This window comes from Drechmeria coniospora, chromosome 02 (genome assembly GCF_001625195.1).
Source record: "Drechmeria coniospora strain ARSEF 6962 chromosome 02, whole genome shotgun sequence".
In the NCBI taxonomy this organism is placed as follows: Eukaryota; Fungi; Ascomycota; class Sordariomycetes; order Hypocreales; family Ophiocordycipitaceae; genus Drechmeria; species Drechmeria coniospora.
In genome coordinates, this window is record NC_054390.1 from 6,677,818 (window position 1) to 6,696,642 (window position 18,825).

Genomic DNA, 18,825 nt, shown 5'->3' on the forward strand with positions numbered 1-18,825 from the left:
ATTTTTCATACAAGCCAAGGGATATTCATATAGGAAAACTTAGCACCCTCGTATTGTACAAGCTCATATCAACGCCTCTGGAATGCTGGCGACTCGGCAAACAAATGGCGGTTCACCGAAAGATCTCATGGAGGCCATGCCGCATAGGAATGCCTGGCTCTCCACGGAGCGATAAGCCCAAGCATGCAATTGCAAATTAATACGGGCCATGACAATAATGGGCTTATCGAGACTCAGAATTGGGATTTGCATCACGGTCAAAAGTCAAGGAACTGGCACCTGAGTAATTTCATCGTGGAGAAAACTAATCGCATAGTAAGCTATAAGACATGCATCAAAGCGTCATGCTCCTTCACCTGCATGCCCAGCTTGGACGTGTGGAACCGTGGTGCCGTGCCACAAGTTGCGGAATTTGCCTCCTCTCCTGCGTAGCAAGTCGAGCGGGCTCCCCATTTCTATAATTTCCCCTTCGCTCATTACCAAGACCGTATCAAAGTCCGGAGCCCCCTCTAGTGTGTGCGCAACGCAGATGACGGTGTACATGGGGAACTCTTGCTGAATCACGCTCCACATCGAACTCACCGTTTCCATATCCAAGCCGGTATTGAACTCGTCGAGGAGCAAAACACCCCGTCCCGACTTCTCCGGGAATTCAGTCCGTCTCTGGTGTAGTTGTCGGCGCACGACTGCTCTGGCAAGGCTGAAGAGCTGCTTCTCTCCGCGACTCAAGGCATCGTCATCCAGTCCGCCGTCCAGCCCGCCGCGGGAGTTGATCAAGTCCCAAAGGCCGACGGCGCGTAGGGCATACTCGCACTCCTCATCCTGGGCAATCTGCGTTTCCTGTATGCGGTACGTGTTGACGTCAAGCTCAGCATCATTCCCGTGATACTCTAGGTTCTGGCGCACGCTGCTTCGCCCTGGCAAGAAGAATGACATCTGCGGAATTGCAATGATGCGATGGCGCAGCGCTGAGCAAACTACTTTACCCAATTCGATGTTGTCTATTACAACTCGGCCCAAGTTTGGCCTTAGGAACCCTTGAAGAAGCAGAAGAAGAGACGTTTTCCCACTGTGAGGACTGTTAGCAGAACTACACGTTCAGGGAGCCTTCCAGACCACAAGATATAGGTACCTGCCAGTTCTCCCACACACTAGAACACGCTCTCCGGGGGCGATGGAAACTGAGATGTCTCGTAGAGTACATCTACGGCTCGTGCCGGCACTCGCTGCGGTCTTTCCAGGGAAGGGTACATCGGTCCTGATGCGGAACCGCTCAGCAGGCATTCCTGAGAGCAAGATAGTATCAAGACTGACCTATAATCGGCATAGATGCCATGAAGGTTTACGTCACCAGCTGTTGGCCAATGATCCGGGGGGGCAGATGCATTTTCATCGGAATCCTCAAGCGAGATGTCGTCTTCGAATGTTCTCAAACGGTCGAGAGCAACTGTCGCCGTCTGCAGCTCTGCGTAACATCGAATAAAATTACCCATAATCTCACCCAAAGACATGAGACTAACGAGTCCAACACCCGTGAGTCCCGCACTTGCGCGAAGCTGGGTGGCGAGGGCAACGAACAGCACGGCAAGCGCAGCGACGCACAGATTTAGCTTCATGTTCAGCCACTGCTGTAGCATCGGAAGTAAATAGGAGGACCTCTGAGACTCATCGAGCAGTTTCGTGTTCATCGAAAGGCTCGGCAAAACCCATCCGAAGGCGCGTATTGTCAAAAGTCCATCTACAGTCTCCGTAAAGTGTTTGCTGTAGAGAAAATAACTTAGAAACAAGGTGCAAGGCAGCATAGGCTCATCAGACTTACTACAAGGGCTCTCTGGCTTCAAGCATTAGCTTGCGTAATTGAGTGGAGGTCCTTAGGTAGAACTTCTGAACGAAATAGAGTACCGCTAATATAATGGGATATCCGATGAGCACGAAGGGTGCGGCAACGGGGATGAGCGCAGCTTGCCCTATGGCAGTCAGGCCTGTGAGAGCGGTGTTGCCGAGTGAGCCACTGAGATCATTGTCGATCATAGACATGTCTTGTGAGAAGTAGCCTGTTGCAACAGCAGCATCCACAGTCGTGTAGTATTCCAGTGGCGACCGCATCAAGACACAGAGCGATCGCAGGTGCAATTTCCAGCTCGCTCTTGGGCCCATCACGTTACCGTTGAAGCTAACAAAGCCAGCAAGCAAGGTCAGGCAAGTAAACTGTAAAAGAAAGTACACTCCTAAGTAAAATGATGTCTTGTCTGGGCCATATCTGGAGTTTTGCCAAAACTCAACCCAAACGGAGGAGAAATTGTATAGGAAGGCAAATCCCAGTCCCGTGGCGAAGAATGGAAGCAGCATCGTAAATCCAGTCGCTTGGAAATAAAATCTGTAGTTGGACATATCGCTCACAGAACGACGTGCATCTGCAGCAGCGTTTTGATTTTGCTGATCTTGGTCAATCTTTTGTGTTGGGCTGCCAGGCGGCATTGCTTTCTCCTCGATATCCGCTTGAACCAATGGTTCGTCATCGTTGGTGACAAGGCTGCTCTGGTGGTGGCTATTGGATAGTTTTAGGTCGGAAAAGGAGCCTTGACAAAGAATTGCCCCTTCACCGAGAATGATAATCCAGTCGGCAAATTCCAGATGACGGTTGGACAGCGTGGCCAGAACAACAGTCGTCTGAATCCTGCGAAGCACTCCCTCGGGGCCAAACACATCATTGAAGATCAGGCTTTCGGTGCAAGAATCCATGCCACTCATGACATCGTCCAGGATAGCGACATCGGGACGGGCGTATATCGCTCGAGCCAAGCAGATCCTCTTCCGTTGCCCGCCGCTGAGAGCAACACCTTTGCTTCCCACCACGGTATCGTCTCCCTTGGGCATTTCTGCAAGGTCTTTCGACAAGTGGCATGATCGGACAACTTCTTCATACCAAGGCGGATCGTGCCTCCCGGAGCCAATAATATTTTCCCGGATGGTGGCGTTTAGGAGAAATGGATCTTGGTCACAGTATGCCAGCTGTCGACCGTGGTCGTTCCAGAGCACAGTACCCTCGGCGAAAGGTAGTTCTTGTAGCATTGCTTTGCACAATGTCGACTTCCCAGTTGCCATTCTTCCAGTAATTATGGTGAAACTTGATGTTCTTATGGATAGCGATATTTCTTTTAGTACGTAAACATCCCGTTCCCAACCAAAGTTCCCATTGTTCACGGCAATCTTGATGGCACCATCACCTGTCGGGTAGGATGGAACGACGTGGTTTTGACTTGCTTCCACCAGACCGGCTGGGGCCTCTTTGTCATGAGGTTTCGGAGCAAGAAAGTCCTGGACACGGTGGAAGCAGGTCAGGGCTGCCAGAAGCTGCGGCACAGACTGAAACAGTTGAGTGAGTGGCTGGCAAAGGAGGTTAATCCAGCTAAGGGCAGTGAAAGCGGTCGCTATGTTCAGGCTTCCCGCGCTAAAGGTAAATGTCACGACGGGGGAGAGAAGCAAGGGCGCAAAGGCGATGACAGTCGAGACGGTAGTGATGATTCGAAACCTCTTGGCGCCAGCAATCTCTGCCTCGCGGCGCGCCTGGACAAGTCGCCCAATTTGGTAACTCAATCCGCTCATTTTGATGGCTGGCAGGGCTGGGATCATGGCCGAGGTTAAGGCCACTCGTTCTTGCAACAGCTTCATCCAAAGACCCTGTCTCTTGCCGGCAAATCTGGCAACAATCATTGTCAAGCCTGTACAGGCGCAGATGACAAGCATAGGAGCGAGAAAGGCGACTCGTATCTGCCGGTACAGCAGCCAGCTTGCCAGGCCCGTTTCGAGCACGCTTGCCCAGCATTCGTGGAGGTCCCGTATGCCACCTTGTATACGGCCGACGTCCGAGTTCATCAAAGTGATTGCCGAACAGTTTCCCTCCTCGTTGGCCCTTTTTTGTATCGTCTTTCGATATATGGCGGTGACCAAGCAGGCACGGAGTCGGACGAGAGCACGCTGATGAAAATACCAGTAGAACCCGGTGGATACTGCGAGTCCAAGATAGATAAGGGCGGCAGCGGCGATGAATCCGTATCCTATGTTCGCTGATGCCGTTCGACTATCTTCTCTGAGGAAGCGGAGGAGGGCATTGATGAGAAACGGCTGGGCGAATGAAAAAGCAGTCACCGCCAAGCGCGGGACTATAGGCGCAAGGAAAGACCATTTCAGAGTCGCTGTTACGGCGAGGAGAAGTGATTTGCGATTAGTTCCCGTGCGGGTGATGCGATTCTGAAACGCATCCCAGAACAGCTGCTGATAGTTGTCGGCCAGGAGGCTTTCGTCCAGCACGTAGAGATCTTCGGCCGCTAACGGTTTCTGGTAGCCGCGGATGAGCAGGTCGTTTAGCCAGAAGTAGACACTCTTGTTGAAGATGCTACTCGTCGTTTCCGGACTCTTGGCGTAGGTGTCTATGTCACGCATCCAACTTGATTTGCTTTGGGCTTCGACCAAGAGCACGGTGAGTTTGGTAACGATGGATGCGGTGAATACCTTGGTGAAAGGAGCGTCGCGGTCCGAAAGCCACTGGGTGCGCGACTGGGTAACGTCAAAGAGCAAAGTGAAGAAGAGGTAGAGGCTGAGCAGGGCCGACGGCTTGCACGCACGAGCATGTTCTGCCACTGACACAACCAGAACGAGGATGGCGGCGACGAGGGAGAGGGCAGCCGCCGGAATGGCCGTTTGACCGTAGCTGGTTCCGGTGCAGGCGAGCACAAGCAGGGCTATCTGGAGACTGAGATAGCATCCAATGACCATGATCTTGGACTGCTTGAAAGCCCAACCTCCTTCGACGAGGACGGGTCGGCGGTAGAGGTAGACAGCTCGGACGATGGCGGCGACGATGAAGATGGACGAGGGAAGCATGGAAAGCATCGACTGTTCGAAACATTGGGTAAAGTCAAAGTCATCGCGGCAGCCCACGACAGCAGGGCCGAAGCGATGGTCATTGAGGCACTGGGAAGGCCTGGCGGCGACAGGGGCTTCCATGGTGAGCGAACCGAGAAACCAGTTCAGGGTCGCCTCCTATCCTCGTTCCGTAGTGACAAAATAGGCGACAGTGAGACTTTGTTTCGATGCCACTGGAGTGTAGATGGCGATGTTTGATTGTCGCCGTCACTCTTACTTCACCACAAACGATGTTCGAGCACTAATAGACGATGGAAGGGTTAAAACATCTGATTGATCCGGAGGCGGGGGAGCTGGGCCGCATCACCGCTGCAGCCTGCGTCGACGGCCTGCAACCAACCTGACAGTGTATTAGCTAGAGCCATACCCCCCCCCCCTGTTCTGTGCCGCGTCCACCGTATTATGCATACTAGGTGGTAATAATTGGTACATTTACGGAGTACTCCGTACATAGTGCATGTACTTATACTACAAGTGTTGAGGTATAATACACATAAGTACGCGGATACTTCGTACAGGCATTGAATTTGCACGAAGGAGTAATACTCCGTACTCCGAAGTGAGACACCTTGAGTGGGGTGCCATGTTGTGATTGATCTCTCCGAGGTTATCGTCATCGAGCTAATGTTTCGTGCGCTCACCCGTCGAACTTGTCACGTAACCCCCCGCCCCTGATCATTTGCAATGCCCTGGCTGTTTCTACCACCCACGTTATCCGAATGACCTCATAATTATCCTTTCTTTTTCAATGCCCCCGCTATCATTCTTCTTGCCATTCTGTTATGTCCAGTGTCAATATTGGAAGAGAAAAGGGACAATTGATCAAAAGAAGAAAAGTAAACGAAATCCCTATCGTTGCCTTTCTGCTCCATCTATACCGTGTTTTCTTCAGATTTATTCATCGTCTGATCCAGCTGGTTGTTGCAATTGTTTCTGGACCTTGTGTTGCCCGTATCAGTTTTAACCACTGCTCCAGTTGTCATATGTGTCCAATGGCTCCTTCACGATTCGTCGCAGCAAAGTATTCTCGAGCCTCCTTTGAATAGCTTCAGCAAACTGTCTGCCTTTTTCGCAGGTTTGACCACCAAAGATTTATCAGTCTCCTGCCGTAACGCTCAATATCCTTTGTCAATGCGCTGCATCGCGCGCGACTGGTTCGTAGTTGTCCCACCTCCATTGATTGACTTGCTGGACTGTTGCATACTTTTTTTTCTAGGAAAGTCTGATCTTCTTGTTATTTTCCCTGGTGGCTTCTTGTCTATTACGTTTATGAGAGATATGTTGCAGTTGTTGCTGGATTTGCCAGCCCTTCTCGAGCTGTCCTGTAGCTGCTCTTGACATATTGTATGCTGAGGCTGTTTCTGTGTTGCGATTACCTATCATGAACAATTAGTATAGCTTACCTTTTTGTGCTTTTCTCGTTTGTCAGCCGATTGGCATCGGCCTCTGTCGTTATCTGTCTTCAGGGGTCAACATGGCACCTTCGGGATGGTATGAGATCATGGCACATGGTCCTCAATTGCTCATCTTCCCCACTGTATTGAAATGCTTTCTTCCTCGCTAAAACATACCAAAACTACAGCAAGTTATCCTTCTGGAGGTGTTCTCTAGCCCTGAGAGAACAGTCTTTTGCGTATGTGGTTGGATGGTGTGGTTGGATAGCTGGGAGTTTGTTCCTACGGTCTGGAGATGATGTATATTGTCAACCAGTTGCATGCGAACTTTATTATTTTAAGCTCTATGAAACTGTGGCAAGATTCGGCGCATATTCTTCTCGAAGCGATTTTGATTCTCCCATTGGAGAGGTTGCAAATTCGGTTGGTGCTTTGTCAGTTGAGTCACAGCTTTGCATTTTCCCGTTTGTTGGACAGTCAATTTCGGCTGGTTGTCGTTCGCAGTTGATCCATCAGTACCTCGTATCCAAGTCAGCTGCCTCCATTGACTGGCATATATTTGCTCTGATCCAACCTTGTTGCAGATTGAAAGAGTTGATCCGTCAGTGTCGCTGAACTTGTTTATATCCGCAGCTGGTGGTTCTATTGACTGGCTCCAATCTGCCCTGATTCATATATATAGGTTGGGAGATTTGATGTACGCGAATGTGTGGGAGATGATGGTAGATGAAGGTTTCGTGGGAGTAGAAGAATGTAACAGGGTAGAAGTAGCACCAAAAACTAAGAGTTTGGGTAGTGGAAGCCTGTAGTTAATTCGGAGAGAGATGCAAAGGCGGAGAATATGTTCTGGATTGAGCTGACCGGCATGACGATGTGCGCATCAACAAGGCTAGCAACTCTTTTGCGTGAGTCCATTTTGGAACCAGACAGCAGTGAATAGGAGGTGATTTTTCTTGGTAGCTTCATTTATTGTTACCACCTATTAGGTGCCTAGCATCGAGTAGCAAGCAAGGCAAGTCATGTCTATGCCTATCTGCTTGGCACCTTGCTCATTTTTCCGCCAGGACGCCTGAATTGGCTTGGTATTATGTCACAGCCGACTCCCCCTCGCTGTATGCAATCCCAATCCGTGTATGACTTCTCCCGGAACCACTCCTGGATCTTGTCGAAGCGCCGGCACTTGTGGGGCGTCCGCATATCGGGAAACACATTCATTACGTTGTCGGGGTCCCTCTCCATGAGGATCGGAGTCACGTCGCCAGTGCACATGATGGCGAGCCGCAGCGTCGTGATGCAGTGGTCGACATGATCGCGGAGGTCCGTTTCTCCGACGTGTCGGATATCGGCCGGGATCGTTTCGTTGTTGTATTCGTTTCGGTACGTGTATCGTCGGATCATGTCCTGCCATAAACATGCTCGTCAGCGCCACACTTGTTTCTTCCATCTCGACATCTCGGTCATACCAAACAATGGAGCTGGTGAAATGCCTCGAGGTTGGCGGCTATGCCCCCAAGCTCCGGACGATAGAGTCGACGGCTATGGTCGTCGGACTTGTTCATGAGCGGGAGTTCGGATAATTTGATGACAATGTCTCCCACTGATAACACTTCGTCAAATACATCCGGTCAAGCAGAGGACACTTGCGCAACATACTCTCCCACAGTGCTGCCCAGGCCGCATCCTTTTCGACCGTGGGTTTGCCTCTGTACACATCTTGGTGGTCAAAGTCATTTTGCCACTCGTACTCGGTATACTCCAATGCCGACAGAGCCGGGGCTGGAACGGTGTCGCCTGTTAGCAGTGATGACGAACACGGCCGCATTTTCCAGCCATCACTCACAATACCCGGAGAGTAGTCTTGTGCACGTCTGCTCGTTCCATCGGGTTCTGAACGACAGGAGCACCGTCTGAGATATGGCTACTCCTAACAGCCCACCCAATAGAAGGATAAATACAGTGCGCCTGTTGGAAATACACTTGTGCCTTTCCGTTGACGACGTCAGTTCCAAGTCCACCGACATCAAAGGACGCTTCGATTCCTCATGGGCAGAATCCATGCTTGCGTCTGGTGGAGTTTCGTGCGGGAACGATGAATGGCAGAGACAAGACCGACATGTATCGTCTGATGACAGAAATACCAATTGACAAGAAACAATAGCCCCCGTGCCTGGAATGGCAGTGAGCGAGTCGGTCGTGAGACGGAAGCGATTCGGGTGCCCGGAAACAGCGAAATCACTGGGAACGAATGCATCTCACTCGAATCTCGACTAATTTCTTGACAAAATCCTGCATCCTACCATTGACAGCACGCACAGCCACTCAAAGGTCGAGAATGCATGCAAAAGTCCCTCGTTGATCGAGAACACTTGAGGTGGTCCCCGATGACCCGAGACCCTGATTCCCCGACGCGAACGCGGAGATAAATGCCGTCGAATGGATCAACCATGCACACAGCCCTATGCAAGTCAGGAGGCTGTCACCTGCCTGAAGCAGCTATTCGTGAGCGGGATGGAGGGCTTGAACCTTGCATCCGACCCCATGTCCGGGACGGAGCATCTCCGGAGCCCCGCTTGCTCCGAGCAGGGATCCACTAGCGCCGATGTACCCCGCATGTACCTCCCCCTCATTTTGCGCACATTCGGACAAGGTACGTACTCGGCCCCGGCATTGCGGACCGAAATGCGGGGCGGCTTCTCGGCCCGTCCTCCCGTCACCGAGTCTCGGTCACGAAAGGCTGCATTGTCAGGATGACCAGAGAAGAGAGTCGGTGTCGCCGAACAAAGATTCCCGAGCATGGTGTTCATGACAATGAGCTGACCCGAAGTGGAACGACCGACTATTCATCATCGTTCCACCCCCATGTTAGAGCCCTGCTGGCAAGCCGACCAAGCAGCTGTTACCCATTTCGGCGCCTCTTTGGCGGTCGCTTGCCGTTACCATTCAGCTTATGCCGCATTACTTGGCTCCAAGTTGGGAACGTTTCAACAAGAACCGATTTTAATCACACGTCGCGATGGAACCAGGCTGGAAAGTAATAGAATTGACCTCGAACTGAGAGCCTTCCGTGGCACATTAGGCTATGCCGCAGTCAGGAAACTTGACGAGGATAATGGTGTTGATGTCCTCAAACGCAGCACCGCGCTCCAAAAGCATCTCGCCACAATGGTGGGTATGAGGCAGCTCGCCGATGTAGCTATCAATCGCCCTTTTTCCTTGACCAAGAATCGCGCGATGCATCTTTTGCCACATGGCCGTGCAGTGGCGGACGTGATACTCCCAGTTGACGTACAAGCCCGTAAACTCGCCCGTCATGATCTGCTCGTGTGAAAGAGGCTCTGTTTTGTTGGAGTCCCGAAACCACTCCCAGGTCCTCATGGCGTCAAAGTCCCTCGAGAGTTCGCCGTCATAGCATTCGGTCGGCAGCCAGCAAAATGATATGATGTCAAACTTGCAGCCGCGTTGGCGAGCTTCTGTCGCCGTCGATCCGCAGGGCGACTTCATGATATAACTTGGCTTCAGCACCACGTGACTACCCTGTATCGCCTTGGTATCGTCAATCGCATTGCCATTGGAGCCGTATCTCGGGACGACAGCACTGGCAATGGCGAGTGCAGAAACTATCAAGACGAGAATAAGTGCCGTGATCTTGGCTTTCGACGACGGCGAACCAATGTGCATGGTTGATCTAGTTGCTGTATATTGTTGACGGTCATCGTCGTTTGCTTCGTCACCGGAGAGAAAAGCTTGCTCCTCGGCGAATTTGATGCTTGATTCGGAGTCTGGCTCATCCAGCGCAACGCCTGACATGCCTAGCCAGGGTTTGGTACCTTGGGCAAAGCCTGTGGCCACGTTTCTCGTCTGTCGTGCCATGCTGATAATATTCAAGCAAAACACTGCAGAAGTCCCAATGTCAGTTAATTTGAAGGGAGAAGTCGGGGGGGTCAAGGGTATCCATCATCGACTTTGTGCGCGAGGCTACATAATGTAGAAACCTTTACCCCTCAACTATCGGTCATACATTGAAACCCGTCCGTCGAGGTAGCCTTACAGCCGAGGGGTTCTACACCGGTGGATGGCGTTGTGGGGTAAGTAAGCACGGAAAGACACCGATGCATTATGGAGGGGAGGGGAGGGGAGGGGGGTGTAAACACTATGCTAAGCTTTTTCCTGAATGAACACACCACAGTGCATCATCACGAGAGCTCCATTTGGAGATTGGAGTTCAAGCGACAATCTAGCCTTCTCATCGGTTCTACTTCATACTTGATACCTTCGCAAAAGACACGGGACAAGACAAATATCTTATCTCGTGATATTGCATCTGACTGGAAAAATGAAGAGCGAAAGCAAAGGGTTGTGCAGCTAGCAGAGCGTGACCGTCCTCATTGGGGTATTTCAAGAACAAGGAGAGTAGTTATTCCAAATACATGCGATTACAGCAGCATTTGTTTCCTTTCTCACACAGTTGGCACCATAGTGAGTACTATATTATATTTCAGCATCGATTGTTTGGAATTTCTAGAATGTGGCTACGGAATGCTCTTCAAAATATTTCCAAATCGTGTCCCAGCTCTGGCACTGGTGAGGACTTTCCCAGCCCACGACCAGAAGCCTCCCGTTGACGTGGACGGGGCCTTCGAGAGTAAGATCCGGTCGACACATGAGTGCTTGTCGAACGTAGTCAAAGCAGTGCGAGACGTGCCACAGCCCGTGCGTCATGGCGGTAAAAGACGGATTGCCCGTGTCTTCGGGATACTCTGCTAGGAGTTCAGCCGCGTCGATTTTACCTTCGACGACATTCCAGAACATTTTTCGAATCGCTCCCTGGGCGGTGATAGGTGTTAGTTTGGAGATAAGACTAGATCCACAAGGAAAATGTCTCCTATGGCGTTGGCTACCTACCAAACAGTGAAGCTGATGGAGTACGCTGACTCCGAAAAGCCCGCGCCTCCCTACAGCCTCGGCAGCATGCAATCCGTAGTCAGTGTAGTTGTCGATCCAGATAAACCCCCTGTGTTCGCTCTCGGCTTATGGCTCTGTCAGCGATGATGTTGAGGCATTGAAACGGGATAACGCACGGCCACCAAGATCTTCCCAATCGCTATCGCTCTGATTCGAAGGCCTCACAATATATCGCAAATCCTCCTTGAAGGTTCTTGTCTCGTCAGGAACTTATTTCCGTCCTCGTCAGCATGAGAAAAAGGTGCCCAGGTGATTCCACGTACAAGATGGGAACGGCGTCTGAGCTTCCCCTTTCAAGTTGATTGTATTGCGTGATTGCTCGTAGAGACGAAGCGTCGCCCACATGAGCAATACATTGGTAGCAAGTGTCGTAGCGAGAAAAGTCAGGAGAATTCTGCTGGACCAGCTTGTGCCTTTTGTTCTAGGGATGTCTGAAGCTGTAGAGAGATCATCTCCATGTCCCTCCGAAGCCAGCGACGAGTATTCTTGTCGCGACTTGGAAACAGCTATCAATGGCCAGGGCATTTTTGTCGACAGTGTTGTACGTTGCAGATGCTGCGTGTTTGTGAGTAGAAATAAGAAATATGAAGAATACAGTATGATTGTCACCAAGTCTAGTGCATTGTCATTATCTGCCTCTTTGGTCGCCGACTCGGACTAGCCGAACGGCAGCATAGCATCATCCGGGGCTTCGGGTCGAGACTCGGTCAGGCACAGCGCATAAGTCTCCAGTGGACATGTTTTGAACAAGCTTTTCCTGCATGGCGCAACGTTCTGGAGTTTCTTGCATTAGTGCTGATGTGCGAATCTCACCCACACCTCTAGCCATCAGCAGACAAGCTCAGAACAATGGCACATAAGGAGCGCTGCAGGGCAACCGTGGGGCACGGCAGACTCTCCCGAGCGTCCAGTTGCGCTGCAACCACGATTACTTGCACGGTAAGTATTTCTTTCGGATCGACGATTGCTATTCACCGATTTGAAAACATCGAAAATACCCGTCAATCTGCTCCACTTCCGCCCCCTTATCGAACTCCTCGCAAGAACCGATAATTCCGGTGGTCTGTCTCCTGATGCTGACCGTGCTGCTGTTGTGATACATACTGTTTCCCGACACTCTTTTCCCGTACCAACCCCATCCCCTGGTAAATTCTCTGCTCCCTGAACATTTGACAAGCAGTTTCTGAACATTCTCCAAATCCTGCCATGAAGTTTCTGTATCGAAAAGTGGGCGAGAAATCATCTGAAGGGAATGAAGATGAAGAATTTGGGTTTGAACCTTCATATCCGGGTGCCCGGAAATTGTGTGTACAGTCCGAATCGTCATTGGGTCACCTTCTGCGCATCGCCGGCTTCCTCCTTTTTTTCGTTACGTACATTGCGCTTGCGGTCGACGTCTTTTGCCTGCGAGTTCTCGACCATGCGCCGGGCGGTGTAGGAAATGAATGTTGGTACCACCCCGACGGCATTGTGGAGAAAGGAAAGAGAGACTTCAAACTGAAATTCTAATTCTGCAATAGATATTTATGATGATTTGAAGTTGACCTACCAAGATGTCGTCTTCCAAAGAGCGGGGTTCCATGATTCTCGGCATCAAACCCTCACCGCGTTCGAGGGACGGCCCAATCCTTCGAATAATGAGGCTTGGAATAGATTGATGAGCGGCATGTCTGCCCTATTCTTGCTTGGAACTCTACACTGTGGCGGTAATTTCGGGAAGGAATTTGGCTAATATTGCATCCATAGTCGGCATTGCGACGTTAAATCCGGCTGAGAATAGGCGACTTCAGCCCAATGGGACCGCGACGCTGCCTGGAAAGCCCGATCAATACATTGTGGAAATTGAAATGTTCCATCAACTTCACTGTTTGGTACGTGAATCAAACTGTTATAACCGGGGTCAACTAATTTTGCTTGTTAACATGGCGTCGATCACCAGAAAGCGTTACGACGACAGCTCTGGGAATACGAAGCATCTGGCGGGAACCTATCAATGGCGCCCAACGTAGCCCGACAGAGGCAGCAGCATTTCGGTAAGAAATATCCAGCAACCTATGCTCTCGAGATTATTCTCAAAGTTTGCAGATCATTGCATCGACTACCTTCGACAAGTCATCATGTGCCACGGGGACGTAACGCCCAACACGTTTGAGTGGAATACTGAAATTGGCTCCTACTTGGCGCACCATACCGTTCATCATCGGTGCCGCAACTTTGATCAAATATTTTCTTGGGCGTCAGCACGAAACAGCTCCGGCTGGGTGGCGGATGGTGATCATGTCAACGTGGAGCTAGATAGTCCCGCCATGGAAGATTAAAAGTCCTTGTGTAGAGCAGTTCATGCGAGGTGCGCAATGACAGTTTCAAGATTAACAAACCCGGGATATTTTGCAACAATATCTTATTACCGTCAGTGACTATTTAAGCTGCCCCACAAACACGCTTGACTCCCTCCCATATTCACTTGGTCCCTCATGCTAATGCTCCGTCTTTTTTGGTCTCTTCTGCCCAGTGGGGAAATTTGAGATAGCGACCGAAACCGGTGAAATTATGCAGGGCAACAGGATGGTTGCGCTCGTACCACAGGCCCATGGGGTTCTACCGGCATGTCAGCAATGAGTCAACGGACAGATGCAGTAGCTGTTCGCTTTGCTTGTCAGATCACTTACCCAGTCACCGCATTCCTGCTCAATGCCGTATCCATCGATGACTTCTGGGTCGTCTCCAGTCGGATACTCCAACGTTGTGTCTGCTGCGCACAAGATCTTCTGTCGTAAATAATCGAAGCATTGGTGAATCTGATTGGTGCGCCCTCGATGTTCTTCGTTTTGCATTTGAATCGGCAGATTGAGCCTACTCGAATTCTCCATGAGACCTTTCAGCTCCGTTCGCAGGGTCGCCAGACAGTAGAGTTCGTGGGCCCAGGCCATGCCGTAGAGTCTGTTCCCGCCATCTCCGCTCGGCAGGCCAGCCGGTAGCCTCTTACTCTTAATGACCTCATCTGTAAGGTACAACAAGCCATTTCCATTCGGTAAACAGGTAAATGCGACATCTGCCTCGGCAAGATTCATAGGTTGCAGCTTCTGGCGCTGATACTTTGTCACCCAGATAGGCGGATCTGCCTGTCCGGAACCCCGCGAGCGAACGGCAAAGTAAATGATGACACTGGCGAAGATGGCTAAGGCTATGAGACCAATGATGACGCTGAAATACGTTCTGCGCCTTTTTCTGGACACCTGCTCTGCGTAGTCCTGTCGAGGGGGGAGGAATTCGACGGAGCTTTCGCTCTCGCCATCGTAGCTGCCAGAGAATCGGCTGTCCGCGAGACATTTTTTCTCAACAAAAGCTGGTTTTTCCATGCTGCAATCGCTCATATGCTTCATTTTCATTTGAATGGGAAGTTTGTTTTGTCAAGTTCGGGTTGATTCGTAGGCTGGGGACTAGGGAGGTATTGGAACGCCGGGCACGCGGCTGGATGGCTTACAGCTGGTTGCACGATACACCGTCCTCGTTCTGTTTCACCGATACTTACAAAAGAACCCAGCCGCTAATTATAGGATCTACTCATCCGACACACCGTTTTGGTTACCTCCAGTGGGTTCTCCTCGCATGTGGACAACAGTGCCCTACTGCACAAGATGATCTTGATAACAAACATTGACGGCCGGGGTGGACGTATCATCACTCTGCCGGCCCTGGGGTCTCTAGGTACTTACTTGTACATTAGTTGCATCGGCATGCCCGAATGTCTCCGTAGATGGTATGCGGGGCGATGCGGAGCATGAAGCGGAGACGCATCATCACGATGGCTCGAAACGGCAAATACCAATATCACGACTATTAACGCATGCAGAGAACCACGCATTTCGAATATAGCTACAACCTCACACAGTACAATGGATGCCGAGAGTCAAAAATCACGCTTGCTGTAACTGTAAACAGCTGGGGGCGTAGATGAACGGAACAGCCTGAAGGCGTCACTTGAGTCTGGTGCATAAATACGATAGTGTCTGCCGTCCATGTCGAATCTCCTCTTCACCAGTTACAAATAGTGTCTACAATCCAAAATTAAAGCAACCATTTACCCACCTCAGTACACTTTGTTCTTCACTTGTCAACATGCAGATGTCTAAAATCCTCTCCATCTTGGCTGTTGCCATCGTCAGCACCGCCGCTGCTCCCACTCCTGATAGTGTTGAAACGGGCGTCCTTCTCAAAAGTGAGCGGTCCATGCATTACATTGTCTCGGAAGTCGAATAAAGAAATAGCTAATAATTTCATTTTTAGTTCGAAGCGCCTCTGGTGATAACTTTCTCCGAGGCAAGTCGGCGAGCACTAGGCGATTCATGTGTCTCGAAGGCGGCTAACACGACAACGAGTAGAGAGCGAAATGGCCCTAGCTGATGAGGATGATTTGATTGAAAAGGCTAACGGAGACTTTATCCAGCGTAAGCCCGTTTTATTCACCGTTTTCGACCGACTCTTGACCAAATCCATATCCAGGACGTGACCTGGCCAGTATTGAGGTCAGAGGCCTAGCTCATTACGGTAAGCATGATGACATTCTCGGGCCGCAAGACTATACTGAAAGAGTCAAAGATGCTGTTCCTATGGGTTGTCCCCATGCGGTCCCCGATGACAAGTTTAAGCGAGGTGGATGCTACAACTATATTAAGAGGGATGGTGCTCAGTATGCCATCCCTGAAGGCTGCCCCGAAGCTGCTCCTGATGCCAAGGTTAAGCGGGGTGGATGCTACAACTATATTAAGAGGGATGGTGTTCAGTATGCAGTCCCTGAAGGCTGCCCCGAAGCTGCCCCTGATGCCAAGGTTAAGCGGGGTGGTTGCTACAACTATATTAAGAGGGATGGTGTTCAGTATGCAGTCCCTGAAGGCTGCCCCGAAGCTGCCCCTGATGCCAAGGTTAAGCGAAGTGGTTGCTACACCTACATCAAGCGAGACGGTCAGTACGCCGTACCTGAGGGATGTCCCCGCGTCATCCTCGATGCGAAGGTAAAGCGTGGTGGTTGTTACACGTACATTAAGAGGGATGGTGTCCATCACGCCGTTCCCGCGGACTGCCCTCAGGTTGCGCCGAACTCCAACGCCAAGCGAGGCGGTTGCTACAACTATATCAAGAGGGAGGCACTCAACATGGGTAGGAAGCCTTTCGACAGTCTTTTGATCACGACCACTGATGAAGGTTTTGACAGACACTGTTAGCTCGAACCAGTAATCTGCATCTTATGCGAGTGTTCTAGCTGCAGCATAGCAAGTGTCATCAACAGAGGAAGCACAGCTGGCTTGGCATGAATTGAGCCTGGTGCCTTGAATCGGCTGTTTGAGATATCCAACTGTCTCATTAATAGCAAACTGGAGTGTATGAAAAATTAAAAAAGACGAACATTTTCTGTTATCCGTTTTATTTCTTGACTGGTTAATACTATCCGACGGTGCCAGAAACGTACAAATATCCGAAGCGGACTTCAGGGTTGTGTTGTACTTATTCTATACTCTCCATCAATGTCCAAATCATTCTTGACGATGATTCGTGCCTTGTGTTTTCTGCGCTCAGAATGTGATGTGAACTTCCATCTACATATCGCGGATATATTCACAATGAAAGATTCCTTTATCAAGCTTGGCCCACGCGGCAACACGAATAGGAATCATCGCCCGCGTTGAGATCAGCACAACATCTCATTGGACAATGAATCATATCCAAAGTGCAATTGTTTTCAATTGTCCTTATTTTTGACGGCTCGTATTAAAAGCTAGGGTCGTTTGTTGAACGCTCAACCAAGTTCAGTACAAGTCACGGAGGGGGGAATTTGTTGTCGATGGTGAATGTCAGACGGTCATTCTGGGGGCATTCAAGCACTTCAATATCCTTCTGAGACTGCTTCACCACTTCGCATCTCCTCGTCGGGACCTGATCCCCCCCCCAAAGAACATTTCTGAAAATTCGGTTAGAAAATATGATTTACAGGCCTCACCTCTACATACCCAGGAGCCTTCTCATGGCGGATTCGGACCATGAAGGAGAGTTCATCAACGGTGTTGCGGAACTCAAAGAAGTATTTGGATTTGCCGCAGCGATAGATGCCGGTGTCGTTGTTGAGCACGCCATTCCTTGCGGAGCACTTGATGCCCTTGGCTTCCTTGGTGTCGAGCAGGAAGTCGATGCTGACCGTGGATTCGACCTTGGTGGAAATGAGTTTACCGACAAATTTGCGAACAGAGACGGTCTCAATGGCGAGTCCCTTGGCTGGCACGGCTGCCGCGGAAGCGACACAGACGGCCAGGAAGGCGTTGATGACGGCCGTTGGATACATTTTGGTGTCTTGGTGTTCCAGCAGCGTCAACGATCAAAGGAGAAAGGTTGGTGGAAGACAAGTTGCGGAGACAGAATCCTGAAGACAGAAGCAAGAGAAAAGTCGGCTTATATAGCAATGGAGAATAGTGCGCATGATGTCGTGATACCGATCTGCAAGCGAGTGGATGCTAGTCTCGTGTCCCTTGCTAGCGGAAACCGAAGCCCCTTCAAGAGGCTTCGGGCAAGCGGCGCAACATGGTACTATTTCTCTCCTCTCGTACAGGAGACGAATACGTGCCGGTATGGAACGACTCTTTCTGCTGTACGCTTTAACAATCCCGTCTCTACACGTAGGGTTATTCGTCCTACCCCCTAAGGCCCCGCCCATGGCCCTCGTGGTGGGAATGGATCTCGGCTCCGATCTTCGGCCCGTTTAAAGCACGTCGTTTCTTTTTCTCGAAGCTATGACGACAATTCCATTCCTACAGAAATATTTACCTGCCTCTTCCATCCTCCTCCCCCATCAGGCATGGTGTCTTTTGTTCCTCGTGGCTTCCTCGTTTTGTCTGGAACCTCCTTGGTATGGCTTCCCGTTGTTGTTCATTGCAGCGCAGATGAACACGTGTAGACTTGATCAAAGCAAATATTGGCACCGTCAAGCATTTCTTCCTGGATCCATATTGTGTACGAGTGTGAATACGTTGATGCACAAACCGCATCCGTACTCAACATCTGCATTGATTGACCACTGAAACAACGCATACACACGGAATAGATGTAGGGTTATGTGAAAGGTAGAGAAATTGATAGGGATGCAACCTCTAATCATATATGTCGTTGTCCCCGGCACTGCTACCTGCTAACGACCAGTATTTCATGCGATAGCAAGGGGGTGTGGAAATACGATGGCATTCATAATTGCAGGCAGTCATCAGATATGAGATTTGAGAACCGACCGCATCATTCAATGCGGAGATGGCGAGGGCGTGGTCCTGCGTTGCCGTGGGCAGGCCTGCAAGGTGCCAATGGCATTTGTGGGAGATTTAATCCTCTCGGAGGTTGCACCGGACCGAGCTTGCTTCGTCGACTGAAACCTGCGGCGAGGTCTCGCTTCACTTGTCCTTTGGCTTGTATTGTCTCCTCAACCTGTATGGTAGATAAATTGCCACGGTGTCGAGGACATGGTCACCGCAGGAAACCTGCCCCTGGCCACCCAGACGTCGACGTC

The 18,825-nt window shown here is 50.6% G+C and overlaps 7 protein-coding genes across 7 annotated transcripts; 1 reads left to right on the forward strand and 6 right to left on the reverse strand.

The window, feature by feature from the left end:
• Positions 1 to 342: 342 nt before the first annotated feature.
• DCS_04943 (ABC transporter) lies at positions 343 to 5,007 on the reverse strand (the record flags this gene model as incomplete). Its single annotated transcript, XM_040802249.1, has 4 exons — positions 343 to 1,069; positions 1,133 to 1,258; positions 1,315 to 1,761; positions 1,820 to 5,007. 4 exons carry the CDS (start codon positions 5,005 to 5,007, stop codon positions 343 to 345), a joined length of 4,488 nt encoding a protein of 1,495 aa, XP_040657282.1.
• Positions 5,008 to 7,349: 2,342 nt separating this feature from the next.
• Positions 7,350 to 8,377, reverse strand: DCS_04944 (uncharacterized protein; the record flags this gene model as incomplete). The annotated part of the gene is made up of 4 exons (XM_040802250.1): positions 7,350 to 7,721; positions 7,784 to 7,917; positions 7,974 to 8,096; positions 8,161 to 8,377. The coding sequence occupies 4 exons, from the start codon at positions 8,375 to 8,377 to the stop codon at positions 7,350 to 7,352; spliced, it is 846 nt and encodes a 281-aa protein (XP_040657283.1).
• Positions 8,378 to 9,392: 1,015 nt separating this feature from the next.
• On the reverse strand, positions 9,393 to 10,190 carry DCS_04945 (uncharacterized protein; the record flags this gene model as incomplete). Its single annotated transcript, XM_040802251.1, has 1 exon — positions 9,393 to 10,190. One exon carries the CDS (start codon positions 10,188 to 10,190, stop codon positions 9,393 to 9,395), a length of 798 nt encoding a protein of 265 aa, XP_040657284.1.
• A 648-nt stretch (positions 10,191 to 10,838) lies between these two features.
• DCS_04946 (uncharacterized protein) lies at positions 10,839 to 11,807 on the reverse strand (the record flags this gene model as incomplete). Its single annotated transcript, XM_040802252.1, has 4 exons — positions 10,839 to 11,144; positions 11,223 to 11,347; positions 11,399 to 11,491; positions 11,546 to 11,807. The coding sequence occupies 4 exons, from the start codon at positions 11,805 to 11,807 to the stop codon at positions 10,839 to 10,841; spliced, it is 786 nt and encodes a 261-aa protein (XP_040657285.1).
• A 1,947-nt stretch (positions 11,808 to 13,754) lies between these two features.
• DCS_04947 (uncharacterized protein) lies at positions 13,755 to 14,641 on the reverse strand (the record flags this gene model as incomplete). Its single annotated transcript, XM_040802253.1, has 2 exons — positions 13,755 to 13,880; positions 13,952 to 14,641. 2 exons carry the CDS (start codon positions 14,639 to 14,641, stop codon positions 13,755 to 13,757), a joined length of 816 nt encoding a protein of 271 aa, XP_040657286.1.
• A 760-nt stretch (positions 14,642 to 15,401) lies between these two features.
• On the forward strand, positions 15,402 to 16,504 carry DCS_04948 (uncharacterized protein; the record flags this gene model as incomplete). The annotated part of the gene is made up of 3 exons (XM_040802254.1): positions 15,402 to 15,501; positions 15,665 to 15,730; positions 15,786 to 16,504. 3 exons carry the CDS (start codon positions 15,402 to 15,404, stop codon positions 16,502 to 16,504), a joined length of 885 nt encoding a protein of 294 aa, XP_040657287.1.
• Positions 16,505 to 17,096: 592 nt separating this feature from the next.
• DCS_04949 (uncharacterized protein) lies at positions 17,097 to 17,616 on the reverse strand (the record flags this gene model as incomplete). The annotated part of the gene is made up of 2 exons (XM_040802255.1): positions 17,097 to 17,238; positions 17,288 to 17,616. 2 exons carry the CDS (start codon positions 17,614 to 17,616, stop codon positions 17,097 to 17,099), a joined length of 471 nt encoding a protein of 156 aa, XP_040657288.1.
• Positions 17,617 to 18,825: the final 1,209 nt, after the last annotated feature.